Source organism: Anthonomus grandis, chromosome 3, assembly GCF_022605725.1.
Source record: "Anthonomus grandis grandis chromosome 3, icAntGran1.3, whole genome shotgun sequence".
NCBI classification, from domain to species: Eukaryota; Metazoa; Arthropoda; class Insecta; order Coleoptera; family Curculionidae; genus Anthonomus; species Anthonomus grandis.
This window is the reverse complement of record NC_065548.1, coordinates 9,326,843-9,344,974: the sequence shown is the minus strand read 5'-3', so window position 1 is coordinate 9,344,974 and position 18,132 is coordinate 9,326,843. Positions and strand designations below refer to the sequence as shown.

The 18,132-nt window shown below is 28.9% G+C and overlaps 1 protein-coding gene across 8 annotated transcripts in view; it reads right to left on the bottom strand.

The window, feature by feature from the left end:
• LOC126733927 (uncharacterized) overlaps positions 1-17,727 on the bottom strand; it is a 184,803-nt gene extending 167,076 nt beyond the window's left edge. For 3 of the 8 annotated variants that reach the window (XM_050437395.1, XM_050437397.1, XM_050437400.1), the window contains exons 1-2: positions 17,503-17,717; positions 10,221-10,375 (exon numbers count right to left, since the gene is read on the bottom strand). In XM_050437395.1, coding sequence (XP_050293352.1) covers positions 10,221-10,316 — 96 coding nt within the window. In that variant the 5' untranslated portion in view covers positions 10,317-10,375; positions 17,503-17,717. Of the gene's footprint in view, positions 1-10,220; positions 10,376-17,502 lie in introns of all 8 variants that reach the window. The other 5 variants (XM_050437396.1, XM_050437401.1, XM_050437412.1 and 2 more) reach the window with 4 other exon arrangements.
• Positions 17,728-18,132: the final 405 nt, after the last annotated feature.

The following is an 18,132-nucleotide window of genomic DNA, read 5'->3' as shown; positions in this document are numbered from 1 at the left end:
TGTTTCCAAATCAACATCTTCCAGTAGCCCCGGGAGATCATTTTGCAAAAAATTTAAATATACATTACCAGAAAGTGTTTGATTGAAAAAGAGATAGAGAAAAAGGACCAATAATTTTTCCGCCAATAATGCCGCACCACACATTAACAGTTCATCTGCCTTGGTGTTGAGTTTCGCGGATCCAACGGGGATTTTCTTCTGCCCAATAATGCAGATTATGCAGGTTTACACCGCCATCGCTGCTAAATGATGCCTCGTCCGTCCATAATATCTCCGAGATAAATCGGGTATCTTCTCTAACCATGTTCAACGGCCAATGACAAAAATTAAGTCTGTTATCAAAGTCTTTTTCGAGAAGCGCCTGGTGCAGAACCACGTGATATGGATGAAGTCTAAATAAAAAACAAATATAAGATATTAGGATGCTTATTTTAGTATTATAACAAATAAAAATAGGTACCTGTGCTCTTTCAGAATATTTTCTACTGTACCGTGGGATATTACCAATTCCCTAGAATTATTTCGGATGCTTATGTGAGGGTTTATTTCAATATATGCCAAAACATTTATAACGTTTGCCTCTAGGCGCCTCTATGCGCGTTTAGAATTTATCATACTTCAAAATGCCATCATTCTTCTCTAGGATTCACTTTAAATATTTTTAATGAAACCATTTTTTTTTCTATTTCAATGTTGTATTTCGCCCCCTAGCGATCATCGTATGAACTTATAAATAATTTCCAACGATTTCTCTTTGCCGCTTTTATGAGAAATATTTTTTTCCCTACGCTGTGGGATGATTAGTTACTGAGATATGGCCGGTGACCTCTCTTAGTTGTACACCCGGTACATTTAAAAAAAAATGCTAAAATAGGTGTTCAATGAAATTATTTCCATTGAAGGTAGTTTCTTCCTGTAAATTTCACAAAATCCCCTATAACTCAAAAATCAGCAAAAATAAAATTTTGAAAATTGGTACACATATTCCTAGGACAATTTAATTGGATACTTGTTTCAAGATTTTTGAAAAAATATATATAGAAAAAAAAATTTTTTCTAAAAATTTCATAGCTCAAAAATTAGCCAATATAAAAGTTTGAAAATGGATACACATATTTCTGGAATAATTTTTTTGGATATCTGTCTTGGAGTTTTTTAAAATATCTATAAAGTAATAAGAAAAACATTTCTTTAAAAAATTTTTTTCCTCAAAATTTCACAAAACGCCCATAACTCAAAAATAAAGCCAAAAAAAATTGAAAATTGACACACATTCCTGAAATAGTTTTACTGGACATAATTAAAAAAAAATAAAGTAATAAAAAAATTTTTTTTTTGAGGGAAGTACCTTTTTTTAAAATATTTTAAGCAATTAAAGCAAAATAATTTTTCAATGCTTAAAATAAAAATAAAACTTATTCTAAAATTGTATTTTGAAATTTATCTGCAAGAAAAATTTCAAAAAGTATTTCATTTGACTGCAATAAGGAGTTTTAACCGCCTAGAAGGAGCAATTAATTAATTAAGAATTAGTTAAAAAATTCATGGAATAATTCAATATATTTGATTAGGAAGAAATTATTATATTACCTGGAAGGACCAACAAATTAGTTAAGCTATCAGAAGACAAATTTCAAGAAAATCAAGAATTAGAAAAATTTTGAAATTGTCTAGGAAAATTAATAAAATGGCTCTAGCTACATTAAAAAATAAACTAATTAATTAAAAAAAAACTGATAATTTATTTTTTTTACAGTTTGGACTTAAAAATGGTTTTGGGACAAGAGAAGCAATATTCAGTATACAAACCTTGGTACAAAATAGTCAGGACCAAAGAAAGAATGTTTTAATGTGTTTTATCGATTATCAGAAGTTATTCGACCTTAAGGACCTGGGTCTAGATATTAAAGATATTTATTATCGATTAATTAGCAATCTATTCTGGAACGAGAAAGAGGATATTTGATTAAGCAATTTGTCAAGAATCGAGCAGTTTGATTGTAAAAAAGGATGTAAGATAAAGCTGCGTTTTATCATTGAAGTTTGTTTTTAAATCGATTTTAAATAATCCTATAGGTATTAAAGTAAACGGGATCTATATCAACAATATCAAATATGCAGATGATACTGTAATAATCGCGGATATTGCAAACGATTTTCAGGAATTATTGAATCACGTAAATGAAACAAACACTAGGTTGAGCCTAAAAATTAATATAAAAAAACGTTTATGGTCGTGAGTACGACTGATATTCTGCAAATCAGAATAATTCAGATATATGAGAAGAATATTGAGCAATTTAAGTATCTGGGATGTAACTTGGACTAAAAGTGGGATCCAGAATAAGAGATTAGATGTGAGAGTATAGTAGTAGTAGAGATAAGAATGCGTTAAAAAGTATCTATTTTTAATGTTTTTATGTTCTATTTTTTACCATATAAATAAATTTTTTCTTCCAGAAAGTTTTTTTTTATTTACGCAGTATATATTATTATTTTAGTGTTTAAAATAACACTAAAAATTAATTTATCTGCAAGAACGAACGCAAAAATATTTTAATGACTACAGGAGATGCCCCGAAGAAGAAAGAATGAATTATTTATTTTTAATTTTTTTCATATGTTTTACCTCATTAATTAATTAATTAATTTTTCGTCCAGATAGTTAGTTGATTGTTTTAAATTCACGCAGTTATAATATTAAATTTTTAATTCCTACATATTTGTTAATTATTTTTATTACAACTTACTCTACCTACCCTACTATTCAGATCACCAAGTACTATGATTTACTAGTACTTGAGGACCTGATTACTAGCAAAAAAAGGATGAGTTTTTTGAACAGGTTAATGTTCAACTTCAAAAGAAATCATAGTACTTGTGGTCTCATTTAATAGATCACGAAAACACCGGGTTATAATGATATCTGATCAAATCTGTAGTACAACAAAAGCTCTCAAAAATACCATTTTGAGTATTTTTGGTTCAAAATTGGCCAATAAGCAAAAATACCAATTTTAAAAACTACAACAGCAATCACATTGCACATAGGCCTATTAGATTTAAAAGGGCGAAAATATTTTAAAAACGTGAAATATATTAAGGAAAAACTCATAGTTTTCCAAACTTTGAGATTTTTTATTTTTTGAGTAGAAGAACTTTTTCCCAAATAGAATTAAATTCACTAGTGGCAAAATCTTATGCCATAGATCATGAAAACAGTGAAGACCTGAGAAGAGATGTCAGGGAATTTAATATCCCAGGACTTATAAGAGTTATGACATTTCGGATGATTTCGTTCAAATTTAGGAGCTCGAGATAATGTTAAGGATTTTTTTATTTGCCTACAGGAACTAGAAAAATTAAAATTATTTCTAACTTTGACCTACAAAGAAGGTACATGTGAAAATAAAAGAGAAGAACAGAACTAATAGAGACGAGAAAGAAGAACGCAAAATTGGTCACCTCTATTTTTTTTAATAATATTAATGATTCTAATTGGACATAGCACGTTATTTAAAAAACCAAAAATTTACTAAATTTAAAAAACCAATTTACTTACAAACGCACTCTTCCCAAAAACCATGCAAGAAACCTAAACATTTGCCTATTTTATTTAAATGGCATTCCAGATACGTCAATACAAGCGATTTTATTTATTTTTCTTACGACTTAAAATAGCAACTCAATATACACAATAATTTAGAAAGCTGTTTCTTTTTTAACAAAAAAAACTCTCTGATGATTAACACTGATTAAACCGAAACGCCTTATAATAATTTACCATGGCTAATAGGGTCATATGGTCTTTAACTGCGCCCAAATATCAATGATTTTTAATGGACCTTATCTAATTGAAACCATTAATAAGTCAAGAGGTTTCCAAGCAAAAGGTCACAGCGCAATAATTTGAATTAGTTTCAGTATCTTTTAAGATATTAAAAGAGTTTCCTGCTAATTTATGAAATAATAAAATTAACAAAAATAAACCAGATGCTTCCTAATACAAACATCTGATATTTATTTAAACAGCGTGCGTCTGTTTACATGTTGACAGTAAGTAATTATGTAATTATTGCGAGGTACTTAGTCATAGATCGGGATCGGCTTGAACAAACCGCTTATTATATGAATTCAAATGAGAGGTTTTGTGTTGAAAGAGAGAGTGCGCAATAGTTCAAACAGGAACTCGATTATATATTATATTTTATTAGAAAAACGTTTATGACTAAAGCCGAAGGGGGATTTGAAGTGAAAAAAAACTAGGAGTTCATTATCTTTGAGTCTTGGCTTATTTCATGTTCACTTTTAAGGTAAAGGGAGTCTTTAGTACCTAGAAAATGATATTTCTATGCCCCGAGAATTTTTACTAAACACAAAAACCTCCGTATTATTAAGACACTCCGCATACATAAGCAAACCTTAATTAACTTATTACAAAATATCATGTTTGATTCATTGATGTTAACCAGATCATTATTGTTTGTTTGAGCGCTAATATGCAAATAAGTTATCGGATTAAGTGGTCGACTGTCATTTAAATGATTAAATTAACTTATGATTTATTAACACCTTTTCCGCTTAGGCAATACATTAAAAGAGTTTCACAGCTGGCAGTAAATTAGTTAAAAAAAAAAATGGAATTTTGAAAAGGAATATCTACAAGAGAAACATCACAGAAATGTACTGTTTGTCTAAATAATTAAATTCGTATGATAGATAATAAATTATGAGAAGATCAAACGTCGCAAATATGCAAAAATTGGTTCACTACTCAAGAACATATCAATTGCCACTTGGAACGTCGAGGTCCTGGTAAATTAAATATTATTGAACAGGAAACATTAAATATCACAATAGTTAGTTTGTCCGAAACCCATTGGGCAGATCAAGGATATCTCAATATTAAAAATGATAACAGCATATATTTCTTTCAATACATGGAATGGGTGAGAATCATTAATAAGCAACTACAATCACAAACCTAATAACTCAAAAATAATCATGATCAAGATCAATGCTAAAGCGTGCAACTTAAATATAGTCCAGGTTTATGTGCCAACTGTATCCCACAGTAGCGAGAAGGAAATGTATGAATTATACCACTAATTAGAAAAAACTATTAGGTAAATAATAAGCAAAGAAGTTACATGTATACAAGGCTGTTTTAACATCAAAATTGGGCAAATACATGAAGATGAATAAATAGGGCAACTGATCGGAAGCTATAGCTTAGGCAAGAGGAATGATTCTGTTCTAAAGCTTGACATAATTAACAAAAATTATAAAATAAGGAACTCATTCGACTGTCTTAAATTATAAATGACTAAGATCATTCAACTACCTGGAATTAGAAAATAGTGAACCTATTCATCTGCCAGAAATTCAGAAATAATAAATTCATATTGCTGCCTAAAATTATCAACTAGTAAACTTTTCCATCTGCCTGGAATAATGAATGAGTAAACTTATTCAACTGCCTGGAATTATAAAGGAACGAACTCAGTCAACTTTCTAAAATTATGAATGAATAAACTAATTTTGCTGCCTGGAATCTTGAAATAGTAAACCGCAATTATGAAATAATACACTTATCCAACTACCTGGAATTATGAAATGCCTAACTCATTCATCTGTCTGAAATTATGAATGAATAAGCTGATTCAACTACCTGGAAATATGATGTAACGAACCTATTTATCGGCTATAAATTAAGAAATAATAAACTCATATTGCTGCCTGAAACTCTTGAAATTATAAAGCGGAATTTTAAAATAATATACTTCATAAACTGCCTGGAATAAATAAATAATAAACTTAACCATTTGCCTGAAATAATGAATGAGTAAACTTATTCAACTGCTTGGAATTATGAAGGAATGAACTTTTTGAACTGCTTAAAATTATGAAGTAATATACTTATTCAACTACCTGGAAATAATAAATGCTAAGCTCATTCAATTGCCTGGAACTATGAAATACCAAACTCATTCATCTGTCTGAAATTATGAATGAATATGCTTATTCAACTACATGGAAATATGAAGTAACGAACCTATTCATTTATCGGCTATAAATTAAGAAATAATAAACTTATATTACTGCCTGAAATCTTGAAATTATTAAGCGGAATTTTGAAATAATATACTTATTAAACTGCATAGAATTAATAAATGACAAACTTATTTAACTACCTGGAATTATGAAATAACGAATTCATTCAACTGTTTTAAATTATGCATGACTAAAATCATTCAACTATCTGGAATTATAAAATAGCATACCTATTCATTTGCCAGAAATTCGGAAAAAATAAAAATTCAAACTCAACTGCCTGAAATTATCAAATAAAAAAACTTATCCAACTGCCTGGAATAATGAATGAATAAACTAATTTTGCTGCCTGAAACCGGAATTCTGAAATAATATACTTATTCAACTACCTGGAAATAATAAATAATAAGCTCATTCAACTACCTGGAAATATAAAATAACGAACCTATTCATCTGTTATAAATTAAGAAATAATAAACTCATATTGCTTCCTGAAATCAACTGCCTGGAATTATGAATGAATAAGCTCATTCAACTGCCTGAAATAATAAACCGGAATTATGAAATAATATACCTATTCAACTGCCTAGTATTATTAAATGATGAACTTATTCAACAGCGTGGAATTATGAAGGAACGAACTCATTCATCTGTCTGAAATTATGAATGAGTAAGCTCATTCAACTACCTGGAAATATGATGTCACAAACCTATTTATCGGCTATTAATTAAGAAATAATAAACTCATATTGCTGCCTGAAATTATGAAATCATGAACTCATTCAACTGCCTTAAAATTATGGATGACTAAGATCATTCAACTACCTGGGATTATAAAATAGTGAACCTATTCATCTGCCGAAAATTCAGAAATAATAAACTCATATTGCTGCCTGAAATTATCAAATAATAAACTTATCCAACTATCTAGAATAATGAAGGAACGAACTCATTCAACTACCTGGAATTGTGAAATAACGAACTTATTCATCGACTATAAATAAGAAATAATAAACTCATATTGCTGCCTGAAATCTTGAAATTATAAACCGGAATTTTGAAATAATATACTTATTAAACTGTCTGAAATTAGTAAATGACAAACTTATTCAACTACATGGAATTATAAAATAGTGAACCTATTCATCTGCCGGAAATTCAGAAATAATAAACTCATATTGCTGCCTGAAATTATCAAACAATAAACTTATCCCACTGCCTGGAATAATGAATGAGTAAACTGATTCAACTGCCTGGAATTATGAAGGAACGAACTCATTCAACTATCTAAAATAATGAATGAATAAACTAATTTTGCTGCCTGAAATCTCGAAATAGTAAACCGGAATTATGAAATAATATATTTATTCAACAACCTGGAAATAATAAATGATAAGCTCATTCAACTGTCTGGAATTATGAAACAACAAACTCATTCAATTGTTCCACGAACACCCAAGACGCTGATACACGTGGATATCTCCAGGAGGACAATACAAAATCAAACTGAATTCTTCCTCATAACAGCTAGAGGGAAATCAAGCGTCAAAAACGTAAAAACTTCGAAGAAGTGACCACAAACTCCTGCTAGCTAAAGTCAGAACTTTGAAAGTAAAGAAAACAGAAAAGATAACTTGATCCTTAGGACCAGGAAGCATTGAACAATTCAAACAAGAATTGGAACAAAACCTAATAAGAGATTGGGAAATTATCTAGATCTATCAAAAAAACTCTATTAACCGCCAAAGAATATAATAATAAGATACAACAAAGCATAAGGAAAGTAAGACACCAAAAATGTTGCAAGCACGAATATAGGAGAATATATAAAGAAATACAATCACATAAAACAAATATGTAAAGAGATCCACAGCAAAGCTAATACCAATGAAACCAGAGATTTTTTTACAAGAAAATTTATACCAAAAACGTGGAAGATAGAGGATAAAGAGCTGAAAGTCATCAATGAGAGACGATAAAGTGGAGGTTTGTCGAAAATACTGATATACAAGACTAAAATAAGATCAAGGTTTAATATACTTCCTTCCATCGAGAAAATTGAACAGCAACAGCATATACTAAGAGCAGAAGTAGAACAAGCCATCTGTTACTTAAAAAATGATAAGAGTAAAGGTACATAATGTGAGCGCAGAAATGCTGTACGTTCCTATGTTTATCGATTACAGTGAAGCCTTTGACTGCGTGAAATAATCTTAAATCGGGAAAGTGTTACTAGACATGGGAATCCCGTTAAATCTTGTTATACTAATGAAACAGTAATAGGATAATGGCATAGGAATAGTTAGGGTCGATGGCAGAATTTCTAAAACCTCTAACATATTTTTTGTTATTTTAAATATATATTAAATACATACTTAGGAAAGGCTTGTAACCTACTGAAAGCCACGACTTCTATCTTTCTTCTTCTTCTATTTCAAATGGAGGGAGGAAAACAAGGAGTTTACCAAAGAACATGCTGAGAAACTAAGAAGTATATTACTTGGGCGGTTTCATGTGGAGCCAGAGGACAATATGAAATAGCCCTGGAATAAGAATAAAACTGAGGCAAGCAAAGAAACTGAAGCAGCAGCATCTTATATAGAACAAGAATAAAATATGCAAGAGCAAGAAGATGCGGCAGGAGAAGTTGATGCTGAGGAAGCTTCACACGACGAAAAAAGAGATGACGTAATGCTTTACCCAGAAGGGTTAGAAGAAAAGTCGGAAGTGGATGAGCTGAACGAAATAGCTAGAGAGAGAGAGATGGCTTCCAGAAGGAAAAAACTAAGACAAGAACAGCAAAGGAAACGTAAAGAGATCCGAGAGCTGAACGATGAAAAGTATACCACCCAGGGTGGATAAGATTGATGATATGATGGAAGATTGAAATCGGAAAATAATTTGCAAAGTTGATTCCAGGCAAGCAAGTTAAGTAACCTCCCTTACAAGAAAGCACTACACTTGCTGCTGCTAAAGAAGAACCCGACGACCCTCGAAGAAAAAAACAAAAATCGAGAAGCTGCAATAAATTGCCGAAAATTTGGCGAAAAGACCCGCGGACCAGAGGCAAGTAGAAGTTATAATATAAACCAACCTGGACCGAACAGAATTATAAAGAAGATCTTGAAGAATCGCGAGAACGAGAAGAAGTTTGGGCAGGACCAGAAAGTTAAGAATGACCTGAAAGAGATTTTCCAGCGTCAGTAGTGGGAACAAGGTGCGAAGCAAGTTTTGCAGAAACAGCAGAAGAAGAACGTGATATCAACCCCGATTTGGTCGAATTTCAAGACCCGTCAGGAGTATCTGAACAGATTCAGACTTTATCAAAACCCCAAGAGTTATCAATAGTTCTTGAACAGAGTACACTGCCAGAAAAAGATAAAAAAGATAGGAAGGAGGAAAATGTATCTAAAACTCCCAAAGACGATTTGGAAAAACCAGCAGAAGGCCAACGTCAAAAGCTGCAAAATGAGAAAACAACGCAGGAACGTCCTTTAAATCCTATACGACTCCCCTTAAAAGTATCACCCCAAAAACGATAACCAGAACAGTTTACTCAGTAAAGCAGTGAATGTTGCATTGTAGCAGACTGTCCACGACTTCTATCGTCAAAAAGTAACAAGAGTAGCAAAGTGAGTTTACGATTAAAATGGATTTTATGGACGAACCTAACATTCTTGATGTAGAAAGTGTAAGTGAAATATTTTGTCTAAATAAATATCGAGAATAACTCATCAATGGCATTGACTAAATTAACAAAAAATTATAAAGATAACCATATTACGAAGGTAATAAAATGCCAGTTAATTAGAAGACTTTTGAATGCCTTTAAAATGCTGTTGTGGGGAAAACTCCTTAGGATCTTGGACGGCATATGTAGAATTAATATTTTCATTCTGGAAGAATTGGGAATTCAGAAAAGGAGGAAGAGCGTGTGAACCACAACTTAAATGGTAACCATTAGATTACAATTCTTAAGCTATGAAGCCTACGACTAAAGACAAAAAGAATCAGACTCTTGATCACCACCTTCAATCAACTTAAAAAACTCTGGAAAATCTACATTTTTTATAATCGTTAATAATATTTCACATTTCTAACCTAAAAATTACCTGAATGCTAGTATATTATTTATTCCTTAAATAGAAAACTCCTTTAAGACTTACCCTGGTAACTTTCAATGGTGATTCGGAATCCAGGCCGCCGTTCATGCGAAATCCCCACGGTGCTCCGCCATCCAGCGTAACTTCTCTCTGTGTCATCTGAACAATTTTCGCCAGTTTTTTTTTCTCTGTTTTGTTTTTGTTTTTCGACGCGAAATCTGGAAAAAAGCCAAATGGAATTCGGTGGATTTTAGTACGTGGTCAAATGTTAGAAAAAAGTGTGTGAGTAGAACTAAGGGGAATATAAGAGTTGTTGATGTTTGGTATTTGGGATAATAGTGGTCGGTATTTTGAATAAATAATATTAACAATAATAATGATAACATTTAATATAAAAAATCAAGGGACTTCAAATACAAAAATAAATAAAAAACGAAATACTTAAGAGAAAAATTTTAAAAATAATTCAAGTTTTTGTCAGCACATAAAAAAAACAATTCCTAGTTTTTTGTTATTAATAGATTTTTCCTTTTTTATTGTAAATTTTCAGGCTACTGAAAAATTGTGACTTTTTTCTCAGTAGCTATTTAATTTTTTAATAATAAATTTATTTCATCTTCTAAATGCAATGTAACAGAGTAATTTTGTGAAAAATGGATAAAAGACTTATTTAGAGAACATAAAGTAAAGGCGATGTCTCTATTCTTTCAAGCATTCGAATATTTCCTAATTTCTTTTTCTAGCACTATAACTATTTTCTAATTAATTAATTTTTTCTTCCAGGCAATTGCAGCTATATCTTTATCCCTCCAGGCTTTCGGAACAATTTTAAAGCCTTTTTGGAATCTGAGTTAATGTTATATTTATCAATTAAAAAATCTTTTATTTCATTTTATTATTTAGGTTAAAAATTTGAAGGAAATTACAGCAATGCTTATTTTCTTTTAGGTGTTTAAAAATTATCTAATTTTTTTGTATCTTAATTAATTTCTAATTATTTTTTAATTAATTAATTTCTTTTTCGAGACATTTCGTAACAATCTTTTGGAACGACTTTTAATTTCTTTTTAGTAGCTGAATCAAAGTTTAATTTTTCATTATTAGTTAATTGATAATTTCTTCCAGGCAATTAGAGCTATATGTCTATTATTCTAGAATTTTGTGAAAAACTGCAAAGAGAAACGAATTATTTAGAAAAAAAATCTTGTTACAGGCAATTGAAGCCTATGTTTCTTATATTTCAGATTTAAATTTCTTCTTAGTTAATTAATTAATTCATTTTAGATTTATTTCTGGGTATTGCCACATTTTTGGAACAATGTTATAATGATTTTTTTCGCAGCAGATTTTTTTTAATTAACTAATTTTTTATTTTTTTGCACCTAAAATATTTTCTTACTATTTTTTAATTAATTAGTTTGTTCTTCCAGTCTTTGGGAAGAATTTTTGATTCCTTTCTTATATACCCTGCAAGTGATATAACTTTTTTATAATTTGTAAACTAATTACTTTTTCCAGGCAATTCCCATTATTTAAGTTGGTTCCTAGTTGGTTCCTAATTAACTAATTAATTAATTTTAGGGTATTTTTTTTGATTTTACCATACTAAAATAATTTTGGATTTTTTTCATTTGTTCTCAGATTTTTTTACTTTATTAATTAATTCCTTCTTACAGAAACAGGTATCCCTTTATTTGTTTAGGCTTTTCAAAATAATGTTATTTGTCTCCTAAGTATAAAATTGATTTCCAATTTGCCTTTAAATCATTAATTCTAATCATTTTTTCTTTACAATTTTAAACTCTTATTTGGCAGTTAAATTAATTTTCATATATTTTTTTTTAGTTAATTAATTTCTTCTTCCAGGCAGATTAAACCATTATTTCATTCTATCAGAATTTCGATTTTTTTTCTAAATAGCTTAAGCAATAAAAAGAACAAATTTACATGCATGAAAGAAGTGGAAATTAAAATAACTTGAATTACTTAAAAGAGATTAGAAATATCTTTAAATAAAAAACAAGTATTAAAAAAAAGATAATAATTTAAAAACAAATAAGAAAGTAACGGTACAAGAAAGAGGGAAAGAGGAGACCACTAAGAAAAAAAATCCGAAGTAATTGGCTTACTATAAGCTTAGTTGGAATTAATAGTTTTATTAATTAAATTCTAATAGATTTTTCTTATCCTTTATTAATTCAATTATTCATTATGCTAATCACAAATTATTTAGAATGCTAATAACAAATTACGTGGAAAGAGTTATTATTAATGAATAAAACAAAGTTCAAAAAGAAAACAACGGAATTTAAAATTAAAGAAAATAAAAAATGGTCTTAACTGAATGCAAGAAAAAATTAATTAAGTAGAATTAATACAAATTATTAATTCGTCTGCCTGGACAGAAGACATCGCAAATACCTGAAAGAGAAATTTAGATAATTAATTAATTATGAAAAAAATTACGAATGAAGAGAATTAGTTACAATTCCTTATATTTGTCCCGTACTAAATAATGAATGAGACGTATATATATGCCTCTAATATCTCACGCCCCATATGCAAGAATTTATTTCAGGCATTAACCAGTTCATCGTCGGAAATAGCCGGTTTTCAGCACTAATGAATTGGTGTTAATTATTTCCGTTTTTAATTTGCACTTTTTAAATTACCAGAAACGGTCTAGACACTTTTTTTTTAGAAAATGGTTTTTTCTTATTATAATTAATTAGGACAAAAAAATTAACTTGCTTTAGGATTCTGATTTAAAAAAATATATCTTAAGTAAGAAATTAATTAAATAAAAATATCTGCAGGTATTAGATGTTCCTATTGTCCTTAATTAATTTCCAGTTTATTTTTAATTAATTACTGTTCTCTTACAGGCAGTAGATTTCGAATAATTTTTAATATTTTCTTTTATTAATTTTTTTTTGTTAATTTGGATTTGCTACGCCAAATTTTTGGAATACCAGTAAGTAATTAAAAGCCAATTTAATTGCCTGGAATTTATTAAATATTACTTCTAATTAATATTTGGATTAATACTAGAATAAGAATTCTACGCCTCTGCATTTTACATGGCCATAGTCTACCCTTAAGTCACAACGTTTATATAACAAATAAAATTAATAATTAATTCATTGTTAATTGACAAAAATTTAAATAATGATTATACGTTTATATATATGCCGTAGTTTAAATCACTTAAGGAATTAACATAAATATTTGCACTTTAAGGTTATTCAGGTATCTTTGGTATAAAAATCGTCGTGTCTGGAATAATTTTTACGTTACGTAAATACGCGTCAACTTTAAAATTTGGCCTACGGCGGACAAATAGTAAATTTAAATTTACTACTGCTATAAAATGTTCATTTAGGCTGCCGTTCCTATCGTTACGTCTAAATTTATTTTATGTGAATATTTTAGGGTACATCCTGTTCCTTATTGTCTTTTGTTAAACAAAAATTAATTTGATATTTAGAAAGTAACATTAGTTTATTACGTACCGAATATGGAAAGTAATAACTTTCGTGGGAGTGATATAAAGTCACAGACAGGTGCAAAACGTATGGGAAAGACCTTATGGGTCTATTAGGCAATTTTTTCACACTTGTGTGCGAAAAACTATTTTCTAGTGATTTTTTTAAGTTTATTTTGAGAGGGTAAACTAAGAAATAAAAAAATATTTCTTCTTTCAGGCATTTGAAAGGCCTTTTTTAAGTTTTTTCAGTTGGTTTAATTTCATGTTTTAAAAAATCAAAATAATGTTTTTCTTAATTAATTAACTCCTTGTTTCAAATAAATAATGCTACTTTCTTTATTTCTTAAGCTTTTAGAATTATATTGATATTTTTCCAAACTGTGATATTTTCCCAGGCATTTTCAATTTTTTCCCTCATGATAACTAAATTAGTTTTTTCTTAATTATTTGTTGTTAAGTATTAATATAAAATTAATTCTTTCTTCTCGGCAACTAGAACCAATTTTTTAATTTATTTTTATATATTTTTTTATATTAATCAAAGTTATTTTTTAATTTTTCCTAATTAATAAGTTTACATTACAAGCAGTTCACGCCGTTTCTTCATTCTTTTAGGCTTTTGGCATAATTTTTATTTTTTTCTTGTACCTAGTTAATGTTTATTTCCAAGTAGCTTAGGTTTTTATATGTTTTGCCACGCTATTGTAAACATTCACAATTTGTTTACTTATGATAACTAAATTAGTTTCTTTTAATCGACGTATTCCTAATTACTTTTTTAATTAAATCTCATTTATTCTTGCGCATAGTAAAAACAATTTAGGTTTTATTTTTAATTAATTAATTTATTACTTTTACACAGTTCATATCATTTTTTTAAACCTTTCAGGCTTTAAAAAATTTTTGGGAAAATTTTGATTTTTTTTTAGTCATGGCAACTACATTAATTTCTTTTTAATGAATTAATTTGTTCTTTCAGGCAATTAGAACCATTTTTTTATTTTAAGGTTTTTGCAGTAATTTGTCTAAGTATCTGAATTATTCTTTTCTTCCAGGGAGCTGAGGCCTTTATTTATTTTTCGAGGAAATTTGATAAAGTTTTAATTTCTTTCCTCATGGTAACTGTATTAGCTTCTATTTTTTTTATTTCTTCTTTCAGAGCAGTAGGAATGATTTTATATTTTATTCTTTATAGCTTAATTGATTTCTTCCAGGCAGCTAAAACCATTTGTTTATTCGTTCAATTTTTCTAGGCTAATATTTTTTTTTCCTCGTTAATTACTAAATTATATTGTAAACTATTAAAATTAATTTATTTTTCTTTTCTGGCAACTATGACTATTTTTTATTCCTTCAGATATTTGGAAAAATTTAATTTTTGTTGCTGTAGCTGAATTTATTCTTTCTTGATTAATTCATTAATTAAAACTTTTTTTTTTCGAGCAGTAGGAATAAAAGATAATTTTGATTTTTTTTTAGGCGTGATAACTAAATTAATTCCTATTTTTTTAAATAAATTAATTTTTTCTTCCAGGCAACTATATCCATTTTTTATTTTTCTAAACTTTTGGCATTTAAAGCAATTTCTTTATTCTTTCAAGCTTTTGGAATAATTTTGAATATTTTTTACTTATGAACAATAAATTTAATTCTGTTCCTTTTAATTAATTAATTCGTTTTTATTGGCAACTGGCTATTTTTTACGCTTTTATTTTTTTCGAATAATTTAGATATTTTTCTTGTAGCTAAAGTATTTTTTAATTAATTCCTTTTTTTAGGCAAGTGGAACCGATTTTTCAATTTTTGTAATAAATTTGTATTTTTATATACTAATTAAATTAGTTTGTGATTTTTCCTAATTAATAAATTTACATTACAGGCAGTTTAATCCGTTTCTTTATTCCTTTAAGATTTTGGCATAATAATTTGATTTTTTTCTTGTATTTATTTATAGGCTTTTATTTATTTTTCCTATTCAGGCTATTGGAGACATTTAAAATTTATTTCCTTATAATATCGCGACTGTCCTTTAACTTTAGACCTATAGCGTTATTGCCTACTTTAGCCAAGATAGTGGAACGGCTTGTTAAGGTGAGGAGGGTTTCATTTTTAAATAGGTTTGGCCTATTGAGTCTTCAGCAGTTTGGCTTTCGTGAGTCTGTGAGCACAAATGATGCTATCTTTAGTTTTCTAGAGCACCTGTACAACCGATTGAATGTTGGTGAAGTTGCAGCAGCGGTATTCTGTGACGAGTCCAAGGCATTTGACTGCGTGAGTCACAGAGTGCTGCTAATGAAACTGGAGCTCTATGGTTTCAGAGGAACTGCCCTTAAGTGGTTTCCTTCCTACCTATCAAATCGTGTCCAGGCTGTCAAATTTAATGGTGGTATCTCTAAGGAACTTAATATAAATATGGGTGTTCCGCAAGGATCAGTACTTGGTCCTTTACTTTTTCTCATTTATGTGCATATACTTAAAATCACTTCAGTTGAAATAAAAGCTGATTGAAGTGTTGTAAGTAAAATAAATAAAAATATTATATTAAGTTAATTTATAGTTTTTTTAAATTTATTAGTTCTTAATTAGTTCATTAACTAAACTTTCATTTCAAGCAATAAGCATAATTTGAATCTACTTCTAGACAATTAAAACGATTTCTTTATTTTTTCAAACGTTTGGATTTATTTAAAAATTTTTACCTTATGACAATTGAAATAATAATAAATAATAATATATATAATAATAAATATATATTATAATAAATTTTTTCTAACTCTGGCTTATTCCTCCTTTTGGAATAATTCAGATATTTTCCTTGTAGTTGAATTAATTATGAATTAATTCTTTCTTTCATTCAGCTGATACTGATAATTAATAAGGTTCCTAATTAATTCTGGGAGAAATTATATACTTCTTAAACCATTTCTTTGTTTTTTTCAGGTTTTTGCAATAATTTTGATTTCTGTCTCTTGTAACTGAATTAATTAATTCTTAATTAGTTCAATAATTAACATTTTTTTAATCTTTGAAGCTCCTGGAATAATTATGATTTTTTCAACTGATAATAACTAATTTTAATTTTTTCTTCCAGGCAACTAACGCCTATTTTTTTGTTTTTTTTTAATAAATTTTATATTTTCCTATATCAACTAAATTAATTATTAATTTTTCTTTATTAATTAATTTCTTATTCCAGCCAATTGAAGTAGTTTGGAGTAATTTTTTTCTCATGATAACTTAATTAGCTTCTATTTTTTCTTCACTGATTAATTCTTAATTACTTAACCCTTTAATTTTTTTCTTTTCTGCACCTTTTTATTAATTAATTAATTAATTCCAGGCAGTTAACACTATTTCTTTATTTTTTTCAGGCTTGCGGAATAATTTAGTTTTTTTCTTTGTAGCTGAATTAATTTTACAATATTTATTTCTTCCAGGCAACTGAAACCGATTTTGTAATTTTTAAATTATTAAAATATTTTTTCTATTTTTCTTAATTAATTAAATTTTGTATCCAGGCATTTGGAGTGGTTTTCTTATTCTTCCAGGTTTTGGGAATATATTTTTCTGATAGCCAAAAATTACTTTTACCACCAGAAAAAAAAGAAAAATGATTTTCATTACCTAGTATTAAAAATTTCTTTAGATGCCTGTAAGAAGACCTTAATTAATTAAGTAGGGTTAGTTAAAGTTAATTTAAGCTTAAAAAAATCCCATAACCAAAGTCACATTTTTATGGATTTTTAAACAAACTGAGCCTGTTGGCATTCCTGTTGACATACTTTCCCACACATTTTCCTGCCAAAAACCTTTTTCTGACTATCAATTTCTAATTAGCACCTCCATAAGCAAACGTACCTCTAAAACCCGATACTTCTCCTTAGTTTACGGCCCATTAAACCCAAAACCATAACGGAAATGAACACTTTTCGTGTACAAAGCACGTTTCTTTTCTCACTTCTTTCACATACGATTTTCCCGCGGTTTTTTTATTTAAAAAAAAAAAAAAAAGAAAAAACGTCCGCACTTTCGTCGCACACTTTCGATGGTGTTTCGCGCCTTTGAGCGACTAATTCCGCACCATGAAACCGGACGGAGAGCGGCGTGCGAGAGTCTGTTCCTTGAGATCTGTTTATTTTACCGAACGTGTAAACACAGTAAATTCATGTTGGTTTTTTAAATGGCCGTATTAAAAACAATTAGGGAACCCACGAACTCTTTGTCGGCAAGAAAGGCAATAAAAAATTGTAATATTAGGTTTTATTAGTCGTGTTTATAACGTGGGCCATGATACGCTGTAATATGCTCTCTTAGATTACGTCTTAAAGATAAATTCAGTATTAATATTTCATATCTTCGAGTTAACCAGTCTATGTAAAAATCCTGATCATTATCTCTGGCTGAGCCTCAGATCCCTACACTAAAAGGTTTTCCTCGATTTTATCCCAGTTAGGTTGTAATTTTCAGGAATCCCTTTGCATGACGCTG